Consider the following 17,821-nt stretch of genomic DNA (forward strand, 5'->3'; position numbering starts at 1 on the left):
CTCCAACACCTTGACTTTGTTGTCCTTAAGCCATTTTGCCACAACTTTGGAAGCATGCTTGGGGTCATTGTCCATTTGGAAGACCCATTTGCGACCAAGCTTTAACTTCCTGACTGATGTCTTGAGATCAAACCAAAACGATCTTTGTCCCCATGTGCTGTTGCAAAGCGTAGTCTGACTTTTTTAATGCCGGTTTTTGGAGCAGTGGCTTCATCCTTACTGAACGGCCTTTCAGGTAATGTTGATATAGGACTCGTTTTACTGTGGATATAGATACTTTTTACCTTTTTCCTCCAGTATCTTCACAAGGTCCTTTGCTGCTGTTCTGGGATTGATTTGCACTTTTCACACCAAAGTACGTTCATCTCTAGGAGACAGAACGCGTCTCCTTCCTGAGCGGTATGATGGCTGCGCGGTCCCATGGTGTTTATACTTGCGTACTATTGTTTGTACAGATGAACGTGGTACCTTCAGGCGTTTGGAAAATCCTCCCAAGGATGAACCAGACTTGTGGAGGTCTACAATTTTTTTTCTGAGGTCTTGGCTGATTTCTTTAGATTTTCCCATGATGTCAAGCAAAGAGGCACTGAGTTTGAAAGTAGGCCTTGAAATACATCCACAGGTACACCTCCAATTGACTCAAATTATGTCAATTAGCCTATCAGAAGCTTCTAATGCCATGACATCCTTTTCTGGAATTTTCGAAGCTGTTTAAAGGCACAGTCAACTTAGTGTATGTAAACTTCTGACCTACTGGAATTGTGATACAGTGAATTATAAGTAAAATAATCCGTCTGTTAACAATTGTTGGAAAGATTACTTGTGTCATGCACAAAGTAGATGTCCTAACCGACTTGCCAAAACTATAGTTTGTTAACAAGAAATTTGTGGAGTGGTTTAAAAACAAGTTTTAATGACTCCAACCTAAGTGTATGTAAACTTCCGACTTCAACTGTATGCACACACGCAAACACACACACACACTCACTCGGCTTACTAAGTGAACGAGATGTTATCTGAATGTGTATTAGAGACAGAAAGCTAGAGACAAATCCAGGTGTATACTTCTGTTTTCTGTACTCTTTTGGAAAATATAGAAGGACTGATATTCATTGTATCTTTAATATGTACTCAAGGCTTTTAGTAAATTTTTCGGCAATCCTTCTATTCTTTTCTGGCATTGCAAATAGTGATGTTAATGAAAATAACCAAAAAAATGCTACATTTTAATACTTTAAAAAAAAACATGTTTGGTCATCTAACTCTTCAACTATATCACGCTGACATTATTCTTCAAGATGGCTATTCATGTGGACCTAAATTACACTTGCGCTTTTAATCATTTGGATTTTCAAATAAATCAAATGTCCCCCCAATAAGTTTGACCCGTCTGATAGAAGAGCGGGGTAAGTGAAACAAGTGCAGTGTATAACCACATTATATTTTATTATTAGTTCAAACAATAGTCCAGCTGGTAACTTTACAACAGTTTTCACATATTACTACAGTTTTCACATATTACAACAGTCTCCACATATTACGACCGTATCCTCATATTACAACCGTATCCTCATATTACAACATATTACATCACTATTAGAACTCTTGGATCAGGATTATCTTGGTTTGATATCAGGATCTGTGCCAGAAAGTGAATCCATCTTCTGGGAGTCATCTTGTCATAGATGTGTACTTGATAGAAGGATGAGAAGACACCCCATAGCTGTACCCTCCTTGCAATACATTGCATATAGCAGAGATAATGTGGTTGGTGACCTTACTAAACATGACCATGCTTTTTTCTTCTGTGTTATACAGTATATTTTATGCAAGAGGTTGAATTCAAATCCTCTTCTCAGTCCTTGCTAGAACTCCAATAGAAATTAGAAATTAGTATTTGAATGAGACAAACCTCGATGAATAAAAACGTCTTGACATAGACCTTGGGAGATGGTATTTCATGTTCACAGAGAACCAGAGTTTTGCCAGATTATGAGCTTTTTTATTTGGAGGGCAATTTTAAATCACTTCCTCGTACGTTTTACAAACTTTTGGACTTTTTCTAACTAAGCCGTCAGAAGAATACCAGGTAATTTCTGTACTTTTCCCTTCTCAATAATGAAATGCTTCTAACTATACTGGATTTGTTTCATGGCTTAATTAAGATGTATGTCAGCATAACTTCATTGAATTGATATAAGGTTGCTAGAAGCATGCCCACCCCAAGGATTGACCTTGTTTTTCAGAATACATTTGTCATTCAAATGTGAAAGTTCTCCACATTCCTTGCATGGTCATATATCTACACATTGTTCATTGTGACAGATGTACCATATTTTCTAGTATGTGTTCTCTGTATGTCTGCAGACTCAGTGCTATTAGATGTTACATGGTTCTTTGTTGACTTTCGTCCACCTTAGAGCTACAGACAGCCAGCAGCCTTCATCGTAACCCAGCACCCTCTGCCCAACACAGTCAAGGACTTCTGGAGGCTGGTGTATGACTATGGCTGTACTTCCCTGGTGATGCTCAATGAGATTGACCTAGCGCAGGTAATACCTGACCACCTCACCCTCCTGCATTCACTGCTGTGGACCCTGATTCCAAATGTCATTATTGTGCATTTTCGAATACGGTTCTTAAGGTTTGAGTGAAGGTACAGTGGGGCAAAAAAGTATTTAGTCAGCCACCAATTGTGCAAGTTCTACCACTTAAAAAGATGAGAGGCCTGTAATTTTCATCATAGGTACACTTCAACTATGACAGACAAAATGAGAAAAATAAATCCAGAAAATCACATTGTAGAATTTTTTATGAATTTATTTGCAAATTATGGTGGAAAATAAGTATTTGGTCACCTACAAACAACCAAGATTTCTGGCTCTCACAGACCTGTAACTTCTTCTTTAAGAGGCTCCTCTGTCCTCCACTCGTTACCTGTATTAATGGCACCTGTTTGAACTTGTTATCAGTATAAAAGACACCTGTCCACAACCTCAAACAGTCACACTCCAAACTCCACTATGGCCAAGACCAAAGAGCTGTCAAAGGACACCAGAAAAGATTTGTAGACCTGCACCAGGCTGGGAAGACTGAATCTGCAATAGGTAAGCAGCTTGGTTTGAAGAAATCAACTGTGGGAGCAATTATTAGGAAATGGAAGACATACAAGACCACTGATAATCTCCCTCGATCTGGGGCTCCACGCAAGATCTCACCCCGTGGGGTCAAAATGATCACAAGAACGGTGAGCAAAAATCCCAGAACCACACGGGGGGACCTAGTGAATGACCTGCAGAGAGCTGGGACCAAAGTAACAAAGCCTACCATCAGTAACACACTACGCCGCCTGGGACTCAAATCCTGCAGTGCCAGACGTGTCCCCCTGCTTAAGCCAGTACATGTCCAGGCCCGTCTGAAATTTGCTAGAGAGCATTTGGATGATCCAAAAGAAGATTGGGAGAATGTCATATAGTCAGATGAAACCAAAATATAACTTTTTGGTAAAAACTCAACTCGTCGTGTTTGGAGGACAAAGAATGCTGAGTTGCATCCAAAGAACACCATACCTACTGTGAAGCATGAGGGTTGAAACATCATGCTTTTGGGGCTGTTTTTCTGCAAAGGGACCAGGACGACTGATCCGTGTAAAGGAAAGAATGAATGGGGCCATGTATCGTGAGATTTTGAGTGAAAACCTCCTTCCATCAGCAAGGGCATTGAAGATGAAACGTGGCTGGGTCTTTCAGCATGACAATGATCCCAAAGACACCGGCCGGGCAACGAAGGAGTGGCTTCGTAAGAAGCATTTCAAGGTCCTGGAGTGGCCTAGCCAGTCTCCAGATCTCAACCCCATAGAAAATCTTTGGAGGGAGTTGAAAGTCCGTGTTGCCCAGCAACAGCCCCAAAACATCACTGCTCTAGAGGAGATCTGCATGGAGGAATGGGCCAAAATACCAGCAACAGTGTGTGAAAACGTTGTGAAGACTTACAGAAAACGTTTGACCTCTGTCATTGCCAACAAAGGGTATATAACAAAGTATTGAGAAACTTTTGTTATTGACCAAATACTTATTTTCCACCATAATTTGCAAATAAATTCATTAAAAATCCTACAATGTTTTTTCTCATTTTGTCTGTCATAGTTGAAGTGTACCTATGATGAAAATTACAGGCCTCTCTCATCTTTTTAAGTGGGAGAACTTGCACAATTGGTGGCTGACTAAATACTTTTTTGCCCCACTGTACATGTCATTGCTAAGGTTGTTGTTGTCAATCAGGGCTGCCCTCAGTATTGGCCTGAAGAGGGGATGCTTCGCTACGGTCCTGTCCAAGTTGAATGCATGTCCTGCTCCATGGATTGTGACGTCATCAGCCGTCTCTTCAGAATATGTAACCTCACTAGAGTAAGTAGCTAGTATCCCATAATGTATTCACCTTACCTTCAGTTGTGTCTGAAGGCCAATTGTGATAGAATCCACAATAATCGATTGTTTACTTTTTCCACAGCCAGGAGCTAGCATAATTAGCATCGTCTGAATTCATGAATGTTGACAGACGGACCGATGTTAGCAAATCTGCATTGGATGCAGAAACTTCCTCAAAAGCACTTCAAACTAAGTTTGGTAGCGTCGATACTCATGAAGAACCTGTCCATGTTTTCTTCCTCGTGAGAATGTGGTTAATTTTGCAGTAATATCTGAAAATTCCAATTCTCTGATAGTTCCATCAAGCCACCGGTGAGTTTGTTCACGTCTGCTAAATCAATCCACGTGTGTGTGTGCCCAATGGAATACAATACAACTTTTTTGTCCATGTTACAGCAAACAACAGAGTTTTGAGTGATACAATTTCAGCGACTATTTCAGTATTATGCACGTAAACAAAATTCCTGCAAACTCATCCAACCACCAAACTTAGTTGGAAATGCTTTTGAGAAAGTTTCTGCTTGCAATGCAGCTTTGCTAACATCTAATCGTCTGTTTACATGCTTGAATTTGGAGGATGCTAATTATGATAGTACCTGGCTGTGAATTTTGTCACTATGGGCCTTCAGACACAACTCAAGGTAAGGATACCAGTCAAGGTTATAGTACGTGGATGGTTCGATGAGAATAATGCTATGAAGTTGAGAGTAAGAGCCAAAATGGCTGCTGTTGCTGATGTGTGCTTCTGTGTTCCCCACAGCCTCAGGAGGGCTATCTGATGGTGAGGCAGTTCCAGTACCTGGGCTGGGCAGCCCACAGAGAAGTCCCAGCATCAAAGCGTTCCTTCCTGAAGCTCATACTGCAGGTGGACAAGTGGCAGGAGGAGTGTGAAGAGGGAGAGGGACGCACAATCATCCACTGCCTGTGAGTGTACACACACCCTCCACTACCACCCCCACTCCCACACACTAACACCTACATGCATGCTTTCAACAACAAAAAATTGATCATCTCTCTTCCACCTGCACCCACCTATTATATTTCACAAGTTTGGCAGTTCAGTAGAAAAGTCACCCAGCCAACCTCACACTTCCACCCTTGTGTTCCTGTGCTGTAGAAACGGAGGTGGGCGCAGTGGGATGTTCTGTGCTATCAGCATTGTGTGTGAGATGATCAAGAGGCAGAATGTGGTGGACGTGTTCCATGCAGTCAAGAGCCTGAGGAACAGCAAGCCCAACATGGTGGACAGCCCGGTAAGACAGGCCAACTAACTGACTCCAGATCAGTCAAACTGAGTTTCAGACAGACGTATCTCTGACTCATTATGGTGCTAATATATCACCATAGGCCTACGCCACCTCTCATTTCTGGTGATATTCACTGGAGAAGTCGGGTAATAATATGGAGGTATTAGAGAACAGATAGCAACACCTCACATTAGATTTGTTTTGCAGATTGTGTTTAAATACATTTTAGCCAAGCAATATTGTCAAAACTATCCAACAATGATAATGTTATGGATCACTGAGAAGTGAACAGAAGAGTCTGTTGAGTATATAAAATAAACTGTTTGTGGGCTAACATGTAAGACTCCTCGCCTCATCCTTTACACAGCCTATGCAGCCCTGTGTTAAAGTTACCTCTTAATTTCACTGCCAGAGAATAGAGAACATATTTTTATGTTAAGAATTGAAAATGCCTTTCAGTAGTGATTAAACTTGTTATCACCATGTTATTACTGTATTGTTCATCATATACTGTTGTAGTGTAGCATCATGTTTAGCACCACAGCGGTTAACTCGATGTGTTTTCATCTGAACAGGATCAGTACCGCTTCTGCTACGACCTTGCTCTGGAGTTCATCGAGACCTCTTAACCAAGAAGACGGGACGGAACAGAACTCTGGATCTTGGCAACCATTCCACCGCTACAGATTGGGTGGAGGCGGACATCATTCACTAAGCCCATACAGACTGCTATAGATGGTTTGGGATTTTTTGAGAAATCTTTAATGTTTCTAGTTGTACTGGGAGTATGATGTGAGTGGTTTGTAAATGTCTCCATTGTACAGTACTTCACCGTATTCAGTGCCACAGAAACAAATGTCGGCCACTAGGCCACATTTGCTTCAATGTCTTTTGCAGATTTAGTTATTTTTATGTGCAGCCATTGTAGAAGGGGTAACACTAATGCCAAGGTGTTGCATGCAAAAAAAGCAAACTTTTTTTTCTTCTATATTATCAGCATTATTGTCAACGAACAATATATATATCTATAGAAGTCCATCACAAATGTGAAAGAAAAAATACTGCGCTCTATACATGAATAGAAGTGCTAACGTGACATTGGCTTAGTAATGTTTGTATCGTGCTCTGATGGCTGACTCATTTTGGTTTTATTTTGTAGCAAATCTTAATCATAAGCCAAAGACTTATGTAAATATGTCTATATGGATAAAGCATATTGTTTGTATTTATTGTTTACTTGTATTATTTTTTGAAAGCTAAAAACAATCATCTTCATTCCATTTTTACCTAGCTATGACTTTAAAACGTAAACATTTATTGTTGTTTTTAAGTATTAGAATCAATTTCAGTAGTATATCTTGTTTTCAATTTGTTCTTATTCTCTATGTGATGTTAGTGGTTTATTTGTGTAAAATAATGCTTGTGAATTCTACCCATGCAGATAGAATATCAGAAGGTCATGTGGTGACTATAAAATAGTTATATTTTTTTCTGATGATCACTCAACCTGCAATGGTATTTTGGAAAAACAAAAGGAACATGGCGGAGAAAAAAACGGGAATTCTAATCAGTATTAGATACAGCTTATTAGGATGTAAGCCAACGCAGCAGAGGCAGGTGTGCAGCCAGCCATACTGATGTGGGACATGAGTGGACCTCCTGGAGAAAAGGAAGCAAGTCATTATCATGTGGAGTTTAGTCATGTTTCATACATTATTTTGTCCGTAACTGTTGGCTTATTGGCTGTAATAAAAAATAAAACATCTTTGAATAAAATGTCATTGTGTAAGACATCGTTAGTATCATTACAGGTGAGATGATGTATAGTTTGGTCACGTGATGTGTGATATGTTAGCTGTTCACAAACTATTCACTTTATTGTTTTAATCTGATCACTACATATTAGATACAGATATTTTTTGTCTGAAGACACTGCTGTTTTCCAGTGCTTTGCAGAACTGCAAGTCACTAAACACTTACAAGTGTCATTTCTGGTGTGATGTGAATCATAGGTATTGTGACTGATATATCATTGTTCTGTGGCGTTGTTCTCATAGCTACTTAGTGAGTTGTGGTTAGTTGTTTCTGGTTTCCGGCTGCAGTGTGTGTGCTCCTGTTACACCTGCTGCAGCCCTAGTGACTCATAGATGGCTGCTCTCTCTCTGTGTCACTGAGTTGCATTGTTCACTGTAGAATATAGAGAGCCTTCATACTAAAGTATAAGCACTGGCACTTAGGTTATACCAAAACCTCTGGTCAACCTTTTGCTGATCCATGGAGAAGATGGCATCTCCTCTCTAGGTTTCCTTTAGGGTATACATAGTCTGGGTCACCCAGAGTCCAAATGGAAAGGATGGCTATGACATTGGAAAAGTTCACCCGCTCTCTTGATGCCACGTCTCTCCCTAGAGTACTGCAGATACAATCTGGATATTATTTCCAAGGTAAGACTGAAGAAGCCCTAATTTAAGTCCTTATTCAATGGACTGGAATATAATATAATTTGAGTTTAAAGTGGCTATGAAGTATTTTACTATACAATTATATAAACATTAGGTATTTCATGTTACAAAATTCAGCGTATACCTGATGTCGATTATTATTTTTAACTGGAGCTTTGAAAAAATATTGTTTGGTAAAATGTATACATTTTCATGAATAATAATTTTCAATTCTTAATAAATGAATTATTCATGCATAGTAATTATAGAGTTACCACCCTTTACTTATGTACTTACTTATTTGGATCTGTTACTCTTCAAGGAGAATAGACCATCGACTTAGGTCCATTCATTGCCAAAAGAATAGATCCATTGAAATGTCTTTCTACCAGGTTCTGTGTATGAACTGTTTGGAAGAGAGTGGAGCTTCTCCTATGGAGAGCTCCTGAAGATCATTGGGATCAGTGTCACCAGACTCAATGTGGAACTTCAGTCTGAGGGTTCCAAATCTATGACAGTAGATATATCTCTCGACTATCCAGGTAAGTCCCGAAACATCTAAACTGTACCTTGAACATGAAATCTAAATGTTTTTTTGTTCATTTGTTCCTTTATAAAAACGTATGTGGATTCATATATTCAGATTTAAATGTTTTAATAATTGTCTTAATTCTTGTCCTTTACCATTTAAAAAAATATATATATATATTTAACCTTTATTTAACCAGGAAGGGCTCATTGAGATTTGAAATCTCTTTTTCAAGAGCGTCCTGGCCAAGATAGGCAGCACCAAGTCATTACACAATTACAGACAGACAACATGAAAAACTACAAGTAATTTAGTAAAAACCATAGAATTCACAAGAGTATAACAATATCAAAAACAGCAAATTAAAAAACATTGACAGGTCAGGGAATCAGTCTGAAAATTCTTCATCACTCATTTAAAAACACAATCGGGACAAGTTCTTCCAGTTTAAAAGTATTTTGTAAGGCGTTCCAAGCCCATGGCGCAGAGTACATAAAATCCCTTTTACCAAATTCAGTTCGGACATTTGGAACCGTTAGCAGGGTAAAGTCCTGCGAACGAAGAGATTACCCACCACATTGCCATGTACTGCAGTTTACGTTATACATGTAAATGTCCAAACCTCTCTCTCGGGTTAGAAAGGGACCTTCTCAACATATGGTTTTGTGCATTGTACCAATAAATACAATGTCATATATTGCTTTTCCTGCCTGTATTTTCAGGCCTTTTCAGGATCGTGGCCGACAAGAGCCCATACACCAGTATACAGGAGATTGTTGAGGCAGTGTGTATCAGCCCTGAGTGCCTGGGCCAGCCAGAGTTCCGCTGCCCTGAGGAACTACAGCTGGCTGAGGGGACCATCCATGCTGAGGAGAGCTTCAGACTCACTGCTCTTAGGACGAAGCACGGAGACAGCCATGTTGAGTGTGAGGTCACGCGGAAAGACTCCAAGCACATCTTCACTGTGAAGCTCTCGCACACTGGGGAGTTCTATGAGTGTGCCGACGACCAGTTCTACACCCTCAGGGAGCTGGTGGAGTGGAAAATGCCCAAAGGAAGGAAAAGGACAGTGACTTGGGCCAAGTCTTTGCCATCAAAGGAGAAGTGGGTGTCTAAGTTGCCAGAGGACTACAGTGGAGAGCTGGTTCTCACACCTGTCTACGAGCTCCAGACTGTGTCCAAGTGTGAGTGTCACACAAACAGCCCATTAATATTCTCACTTTACGTCAATTATGTGGAATGAAGACCATGATAAAATAAAGTCACACAATGATTCTCTGTATTTTTCATATTATAATTACATTTTTCTTATCTCGGTTTATTTAAAGAGAACAAATTGTAATACTGCCAACTAATGAACATGACAACTACAGTACACTGGTCTTGGGTCATTAACTTTTGGTTTCAGAAGCACAGACATGAAAATAGAGGGGGGTTTTGAAGTGTAGTAGTCATCGTTCTGGTCAGGGAATTACAATGAATTTTTACTTTGTAGAACACAACAAAAATGAAACTTTTCAAACCAGAAGTTAAACAGATGTACTAATGTCAGAGCTTCAGAGATAAATTATCTGATTTTTAAAAATGTAATACATTATGTATTTATTTTTGGCAAAACATTTTTTATAAGAAAAGTCTTAAATGAGAATATTTGGCCTATAGTAGACCATCCTCACTTTTGCTGGCATACTAAACAGAAATAATCTGATTTTTGTTCACAGTTGGGAAGAACGTTGTTTTCATCCCATCGACCCTTGACGTTGAGGTGTTGGACGTAACCGAGGAGAGTGACGGTGCCTGTTTCATGCAGCCTCTGTCACTCCGTGATGTCTTTGCCAAGCCGAGCGAGGTCTTCCCCTTCAGGGCTGAGATCATAGAGCCACCATCACAAGTTCAGGAGGAATTGGGTTTCCTGAAGTCCTCTAAGCAAGTCATTGTCCACGGTGCCTACCAGACCAAGAGGATCCTAGCGTCTGAGATCCGCAGCGAGGCCCAAAGACGCTTCCTCATTCCAGTGTCTTACAACGGCAGGTTCAAGCGCAGGCCCCGGATGTTCCCCACAGCGTATGACCTAGAGGTAGCCAAGAGTGACATGGAGCAGCTCCACGTGGTGGCTACCAGGGCCTTTGAGGCCGACTACGAGGGTCTGTCCTCAGTACTGGTGGGAGACCAGTACCTGGTCCACAAAAGGGAGACCAGTGAGGTGATCTACGGCGGCAGGAGAAAGACGGTGGAGGCCCTGGCCTGTGAGAAGATGGTGGGGAAGAAGTACGAGGCCGTGCTGATCCCCATGTGTCTGGACGGCGGCTTTGTGGAGGTGGTCCACGACAAGAAGCAGTACATGCTCTCAGAGGTCTGCCACAGGTTCTCCCTGCCCTTCAACGTCAAGGTGTCTATGAGGGACCTCTCAGTGATGGAGGACCTCCTGGCTGGGGCCACAGGGCTGCAGCTGGAGGAGGAGATCACTGACCCCTACCTTCTTGTCTCCACCCCGGACCTGGCCCAGTGCTGGGAGGTGCCTGTCAACCGCATCAACATGACCCTGCAGCTCCTGCAGCAGTGGAGCGGCCCAGAGCCGACCCAGGGCCAGGCTGTCCGCTCGGCTGTGGAGGAGATAGGAGAGGACTGCTATTTTACCCTGAGGAGGTACGTCAACGCCAGTGTGCTGCCTCCCCCTCGACCACCAAAGAGACATCAACAGCCCTTAGAAGACACATTGAAACTGCAGCCTCCCAGGCCAAAGAAGCCAGGCCCCCCCTCTCCAAAGGTGAATCAGTCATCCATATTTTATGCATTAATAAATTATCTATAACACAACAACATTAGCTATCAGATTTATTTAAATAAAAAGTTATATTCAATTGATTACTGTACTAATGATTTGTGTTATTATATTGAAGAGCCCACATACAGCCAAACCAGCCATGCCTAGCCCTAGTTCATTTGATTGTGCAGAACAGAACACCTCTATACCAAGAAATGAAACGTCCAACACAAATCTGGTTGCAGTGCCTAAACCAGGCCCACAAAAAGGTTTGTCTATGTTTCTGTATTCCATCAAAATAGTTTTGTTAATTTAATGTCATTCAACATGCTGGAGGGATAGTAGTATGAAATATTGCAGCAGACTATTTTGCAACTAAACTTTATTCTCAACTGTCAATATCCTTCTGAGACCCCCCCACCCCAAAAATGTTGGGGATTTTATGAAAAAAAGTTGTGTTCCAAGATTTTTTGTTGTTGTTATTTATCTATTTTTGTAAGTGCAAAATTGTCCTCTGTAGTGGTCATTAGGACGTAAATATGTATGTATATGTATGTGTATATATATATATAATTATTATTATTATTATATATATTTTTTAAATATATATATATTTAAAAAAATATATATATATATATTTATATAAAAAACATTAGTGTTTTTTATAACATTATATTTATATAAAAAACATTACAGTCAATGGGTACAGTAGGTGAAAACATAGTTATGGTATCCGGGTGTCCACTACAAAGGACATATCTTGATAAGCTCTTATTTAGCTATTATATCATGTGAAAAAAGCATTACATAGTCATGACAACTCACTTAACTATTCCTGATGTATTCACTTAATAGAAACAATTTGAGAATCAAATTTCCATCAAATGTGCAAATTTTTACTGCAGCCATTTTCTATAAGAACTAGGAAGATAAAGTTGTCAAGGTCACACCCCCACACATGTGATATCATTGAAAAGCCCAGAATGTCCTGTCAAAGGGACATTACTTATAAGGCCTCAGAAATACGGACCAAGAACTGATCCACTAGAGAGGACAAAAATTAATTGCTGGGCCTCAGGAGGATAAAAATGCTTATAGATCTGCAATATATTTATCTCTCTGTCAAAATCTTGCCTTTGATTCTTTTGCCTTGCTGTGTTTATGTTCTCTCCCCAGCCATCGTTGAAGAAAACAGTCCTCACAACAATACAATTGAACAGGATGATGAATACACTCATGATTATGAATACATTGATGAGGATGAACTTGACAGCATCAGGAGAAAATTGAATGACCAAAGTATTCACATAACAGACAGGAAGAAATCAGAAAACACATATGCCATGCAGACTGCAAAACAGGTTTAGTATAGAAGTGAATGATTGGTTTTGATGACTATCTAATACATATCTAACCCAAGCTCAAAGTTTACCCCCGTATTGTTTAAGTGTAAAGATCAATACAAATGTTGGCATGTGAGATATACTGTACAGTGCCTTCAGAAAGTATTCACACTTTTCCCACATTTTGTTGAGTTACAAAGTGGTATTAAAATGCATTTCATTGTCACTTTTTTTGTCAAAGATCTACACAAAATACTCTGTAATGTCAAAATGGAAGAAAAATGTGAAAATTTGTTAAAGATTCATGAAAAATAAAACACTAATATGTCTTGATTAGATAAGTATTCAACCCCCTGAGTAAATACATGTTAGAATCACCTTTCTGGTTAAGTCTAAGAGCTTTCCACACATGGATTGTGCAACATTTTCCCATTATTATTTTCAAAATACTTCAAGCTCTGTCAAATTGGTTGTTGATAATTGCTAGACAACCATTTGCAGGTCTTGCCATTAGATTTTCAAGCAGATTTAAATTTAAATTGTAACTTGGCCATGGAACATTCACTGTCTTCTTGGTATGGAAAACCTCCCCGGTCTTTGTGTTTGAAATTCATTGCTCGACTGAGGGATCTTACAATTATCTGTATGTGTGGGGTGCAGAGATGAGGTAGTCATTCAAAAATCATGTTAAACACTATTATTGCACACAGAGTGAGTCCATGTAACTTATTATGTGACTTGTTAAGCACATTTTTACTCCTGAACGTATTTAGGCTTGCCATAACAAAGCGGTTGAATACTTATTACTTTTGTAAAAATGCCTAAAAGCATGATTCCACTTTGACATTATGGGGTATTTTGTGTAGGCCAGTGAACAAAATGTATACATTTAATTCATTTTAAATTCCGGCTGAAACACAACAGAATGTGGAAAAAGTCAAGTGGTGTGAATACTTTCTGAAGGCACTGTAATGTTCATATTTCAAGCAAAATGTATATCTATATGTACTATTATGCTCTTTATACTGAGCCACTCTTCCATTTAAATATATTATTATATTCATGATACAAGAAATAAATTGTTTGTACATTAATCAATAAGGACATTTGCCTACTGTGGAAAATTAATAATTACAAAAACACAGGATGTGTAAATACTACTGTGTGAAATGTATTCAGAAACGTTTAACAATGAATCACTATGAATGGCATCTGATGCTAACTTTGGGACAGGTTGAAACTGAGCTAGTTGGAGTGTCGGACTGATTTGCTGAATCCTCAGCAGCTGCGTGTCATCTCTTTGAGAATGGAGACGAAGGTGGAAGCAGCAAACTTAGGGTCATGGACCAGATCCTGTAGGAGCTCCCGGCCCTTCTCCCGAGCCTTGTCAGAGCACATGGCCGAGCGCCACATCCTCACCAGAGAACCCACTGTCATAAGGAAAACAACAGGAAAATGTGTAAGGATGTGGTGTAACCTGATGCAAGTGATGTGTTACTGTAGATCTCTCAATTGAAATGCACTTCATACATTTCACCACTAGAGGGAGACTACAGACTACATCTGGGTTCTCCAATCCTGTTCCTGGAAAGCTACCCTCCTGTAGGTTGGTTTTCCCTCTAACCCCATTTGTAACTAACCTGTATCAGCTTATCAACCAGCTAATTATTAGAATGAAGTGCGCTAGATAGGGTTGGAGCGAAAACCTACAGGATGGTAGCTCTCCAGGAACAGGGTTGAAGAGCCCTGGACTACATTGTCACAGACTGGCATCTGTCTACCATCTCAATTTGACTCTGAAATGTATATTTCACTCTACTTTTCATACAAGCAAAAAATATCATATTTTCTGAATGTTTGTCTTGGGAGACTAAAAGTACTTACTCAGAATCCTGTTCATTCTGGTCATCCAGCCGAAGATATAGAGGGTGTGGTTCTCCTCCTTGCTGAGGTCAGCTATGTTAGGGGCGCTATCCCCCTCCTGAAGCACCCTGCTGGGCAGAGGGCTCATGAACAGCACAGAGTTATTCAGGTTGGACTGGAAGTATGTTGCTGCTACGTAGTCTGCAGAGTTCATCCAGTTTTGGGCGAATGAAACCTCTGGGCTGGAATAGTAGCTCATCCTATAAAGTTCAAAGGTTTGATTTGGACATACAGTAAGGACTCAATTGTGACTCAAAGTGATTGCATCCAATAATGTTATTTTGTTAGATTGAGGCAAAAGCTGATAGGAGGACAGAGCATACAGTTTGAACTGAGAATCATATGTTTAAATGAAACAAAAATTAGTTGTCAGAGTTCCAACAATGAAGGAAGACAAACAGCGCATTGACAACTGGTGATGACCTGCAGAATGATACTGTATGTTAATACTCACTTTGCCTTGCAGCTGGTTGAGGCAGTATTCAAAGAGAGCTGTTGACCTGCCCAATAGACACCCAGAATCTGGTCCCTTTTCTCAAAGTCAGAAATCTCAGATGCACTCACGTCTTTCAGAGTCTAGAATGGAATGGTAGCATATTAAAAACCAAGACCAACAAGTAATTCTATGAAATCACCAATGAGTCACTTATGAATAGTGACTTACACAACTAAAGGTACATACAGATTTGGCCTCCTATGGCAAGAAGGAAAATGCCTCCTATAGGGAAAAAGGAAAAGTAGATGCTCATTAAATACCTGGAAGAATTCTTCCCACTTGGCCATAAGGCCTGGGTACTTAGTAGAGCAGTCTGTGTAGGAGGTGCAGTAGTCTTCTGCTGCCTCAGCTGGTGCCTGTACCTGAATGAGACCATCTCCAATCACGTCTTTCTGCACAGCAGCCAGGAACGGGATCACTGAAAGGTAGTAGTTCACACCTGAACAGACAGAGACAGACAGAGAGGTTACTAATGGCATTTTATTGACAAGCTGTAAATGTTAAAGGCCAGTACAGCAGCTAATGAAAATAACACTGTAAAAGTATGAGTAAAAAGTGTTATTTCCTGATAGTTGCTCGTTGAAAGTACAATCTACACAGGACCTTCTAAATCAGCAGGTTTGCAAGTGCGGGAGTGTCGGCTTTCCATGGTAACATCACCAAGAGGTAAATTAGTTAATAGATCTACAGTATAGTAAAAAGAGTTCCAGACATCTCTGCCAATAACAGCTAGTTTTCATTTTTACTCAGACCTCTGCTAGACAGTCCTAGCAATTGTTTTTGCTAAAAAGCCATTTTTGTATATTTTTGACGATTTTAATGGAAAGATATTACAGTAAGGTACTTAATTGTTACCCAGAAATGATTTGATATTGATATGAAAAAAAATGGCTGCATTGGACCTTTAACTGCACATGTAGGGCCACACACATGGCCTGCATGGTTGAATATGTGTAACACTACTGTACTTACAGGCCCACCAGCTATTAGCAGAAATGCACATGGGATCTCCTTCCTTTCCACATGTTGTAGCGCCAGTAGGGTCAACCAACCGCCCTATAGGAACAGAAGCGCATCCGGTCACATGACTTTTGCTTTTCATTTCCACATGATAACCTTTGAGAAACGTATTCACTCCTGCCCCAGAACAAAGTCAACATGATTAGTGTACTGTACCACCACAAAAAGAATGTGCATATAGTGTTTACATAACAATGTGCATATAGTGTTTACATAACAATGTGCATATAGTGTTTACATAACACTGTGCATATAGTGTTTACATAACAATGTGCATATAGTGTTTACATAACAATGTGCATGTACAGTGGCACCCTTGATAAAGATTTGTGACTGTATAAAATAAAAAATTAAAATGCTGAGAAATGAATGGTAAATAATGTATTGTGTCATGTATAATAAAAGTGACTCCAAAATAAGAATAGAATATGTTTCTGAGCACTTCTACATATGGATGCTACCATGACGATGGATAATCCTGAATGAATAGTGAATAATGATGAATGAGAAAGTTACAGAGGCACAAAGATCATACCCCCAAGACATGATGACTTCTCACCATTACCAATAACAGGGGAGGTTAGCATGTTATATCATACCCCCAAATCATGATGATTTCTCACCATTACCAATTACAGGTGAGGTTAGCATGTTATATCATACCCCCAAATCATGATGACTTCTCCCCATTACCAATTACAGGTGAGGTTAGCATGTTATATCATACCCCCAAATCATGATGATTTCTCACCATTACCAATTACAGGGGAGGTTAGCATGTTAAATCATACCCCCAAGACATGACTTCTCCCCATTACCAATTACAGGTGAGGTTAGCATGTTATATCATACCCCCAAGACATGATGACTTCTCATCATTACCAATAACAGGGGAGGTTAGCATGTCTTTGGGGTATGATCTTTCACCCAAATACAAAAAAAATTGACATATTTATTTACAAGAATCTTAAGGGTGTCAGTAATTTTGACCCATACCTTTTTGAGAGAAGAAAGTATTACTTGTTAAACATCTTTCTTTGAGCAATTGCATTGGTTTAAATAATATAATTTCCCAATTTTTTTGAGCATACAATATAGCTCAGTATTTGAATTACTTATTTTATACAGTCATTATTGCTCATCTTTATCAAGGGTGTCAATCATTTCAGACTCCACTGTATTTGGCTTTCCAAAGCAACTTAATCATTGCCCAACATACCTGATCTGAGTTTCCAGCCCATCTGCAGAGGCAGGCCCCAGAACAGACTGTCAGTCTCATTGGTTCCCATGGAGGCCATGTACTTGTCTGTGGATCCCACCAGTGTCCTATACAGACTCATCCTCTGCAGGTAGTTCCAGGGGTTGATTGTGACCACGTTGTCCACCTGAGTCAGTTCTGACAGCTGGCTGGGTGCCTGGTCCCAGAGGATGGGGAGGCCATTTTCAGTGATCACTGCTGCGTTGGCCCACAGGGCAACTAGCTGAAGCAGGGAGAGGGTCCAGATGCACTGCATGCTGGCTACCTTATTAACTGCACACCTAAATAAGTAACAGATCCCCCCCTTTTGTACTGGACTGGGCAATGCACTTTGGACTTACAAAGCCACATGATAGAGAAGTGGTATCAGTGG

At 40.0% G+C, this 17,821-nt stretch overlaps 3 protein-coding genes across 23 annotated transcripts in view; 2 read left to right on the plus strand and 1 right to left on the minus strand.

Moving 5' to 3' along the window:
* The window catches only part of LOC129817527 (receptor-type tyrosine-protein phosphatase kappa-like), a 183,833-nt gene extending 176,383 nt beyond the window's left edge, over positions 1–7,450 (plus strand). For 11 of the 21 annotated variants that reach the window (XM_055872878.1, XM_055872876.1, XM_055872875.1 and 8 more), the window contains 6 exons: positions 2,072–2,089; positions 2,421–2,552; positions 4,281–4,406; positions 5,188–5,351; positions 5,545–5,680; positions 6,250–7,450. In XM_055872878.1, coding sequence (XP_055728853.1) covers positions 2,072–2,089; positions 2,421–2,552; positions 4,281–4,406; positions 5,188–5,351; positions 5,545–5,680; positions 6,250–6,303 — 630 coding nt within the window. In that variant the 3' untranslated portion in view covers positions 6,304–7,450. The remainder of the gene's footprint in view (positions 1–2,071; positions 2,090–2,420; positions 2,553–4,280; positions 4,407–5,187; positions 5,352–5,544; positions 5,681–6,249) is intronic. The other 10 variants (XM_055872879.1, XM_055872887.1, XM_055872889.1 and 7 more) reach the window with 1 other exon arrangement.
* A 562-nt stretch (positions 7,451–8,012) lies between these two features.
* On the plus strand, positions 8,013–13,906 carry LOC129817529 (protein THEMIS-like). Its single transcript, XM_055872899.1, has 6 exons — positions 8,013–8,118; positions 8,508–8,657; positions 9,367–9,828; positions 10,366–11,411; positions 11,545–11,677; positions 12,585–13,906. Exons 1-6 carry the CDS (start codon positions 8,019–8,021, stop codon positions 12,773–12,775), a joined length of 2,082 nt encoding a protein of 693 aa, XP_055728874.1. The 5' UTR covers positions 8,013–8,018; the 3' UTR covers positions 12,776–13,906.
* Positions 13,901–17,744, minus strand: LOC129817528 (protein LEG1 homolog). Its single transcript, XM_055872898.1, has 6 exons — positions 17,410–17,744; positions 16,143–16,226; positions 15,431–15,609; positions 15,129–15,250; positions 14,636–14,874; positions 13,901–14,181 (listed from the first exon to the last, which is right to left on the minus strand). The coding sequence occupies exons 1-6, from the start codon at positions 17,702–17,704 to the stop codon at positions 14,030–14,032; spliced, it is 1,071 nt and encodes a 356-aa protein (XP_055728873.1). The 5' UTR covers positions 17,705–17,744; the 3' UTR covers positions 13,901–14,029.
* Positions 17,745–17,821: the final 77 nt, after the last annotated feature.

Source organism: Salvelinus fontinalis, chromosome 20 (genome assembly GCF_029448725.1).
Source record: "Salvelinus fontinalis isolate EN_2023a chromosome 20, ASM2944872v1, whole genome shotgun sequence".
In the NCBI taxonomy this organism is placed as follows: Eukaryota; Metazoa; Chordata; class Actinopteri; order Salmoniformes; family Salmonidae; genus Salvelinus; species Salvelinus fontinalis.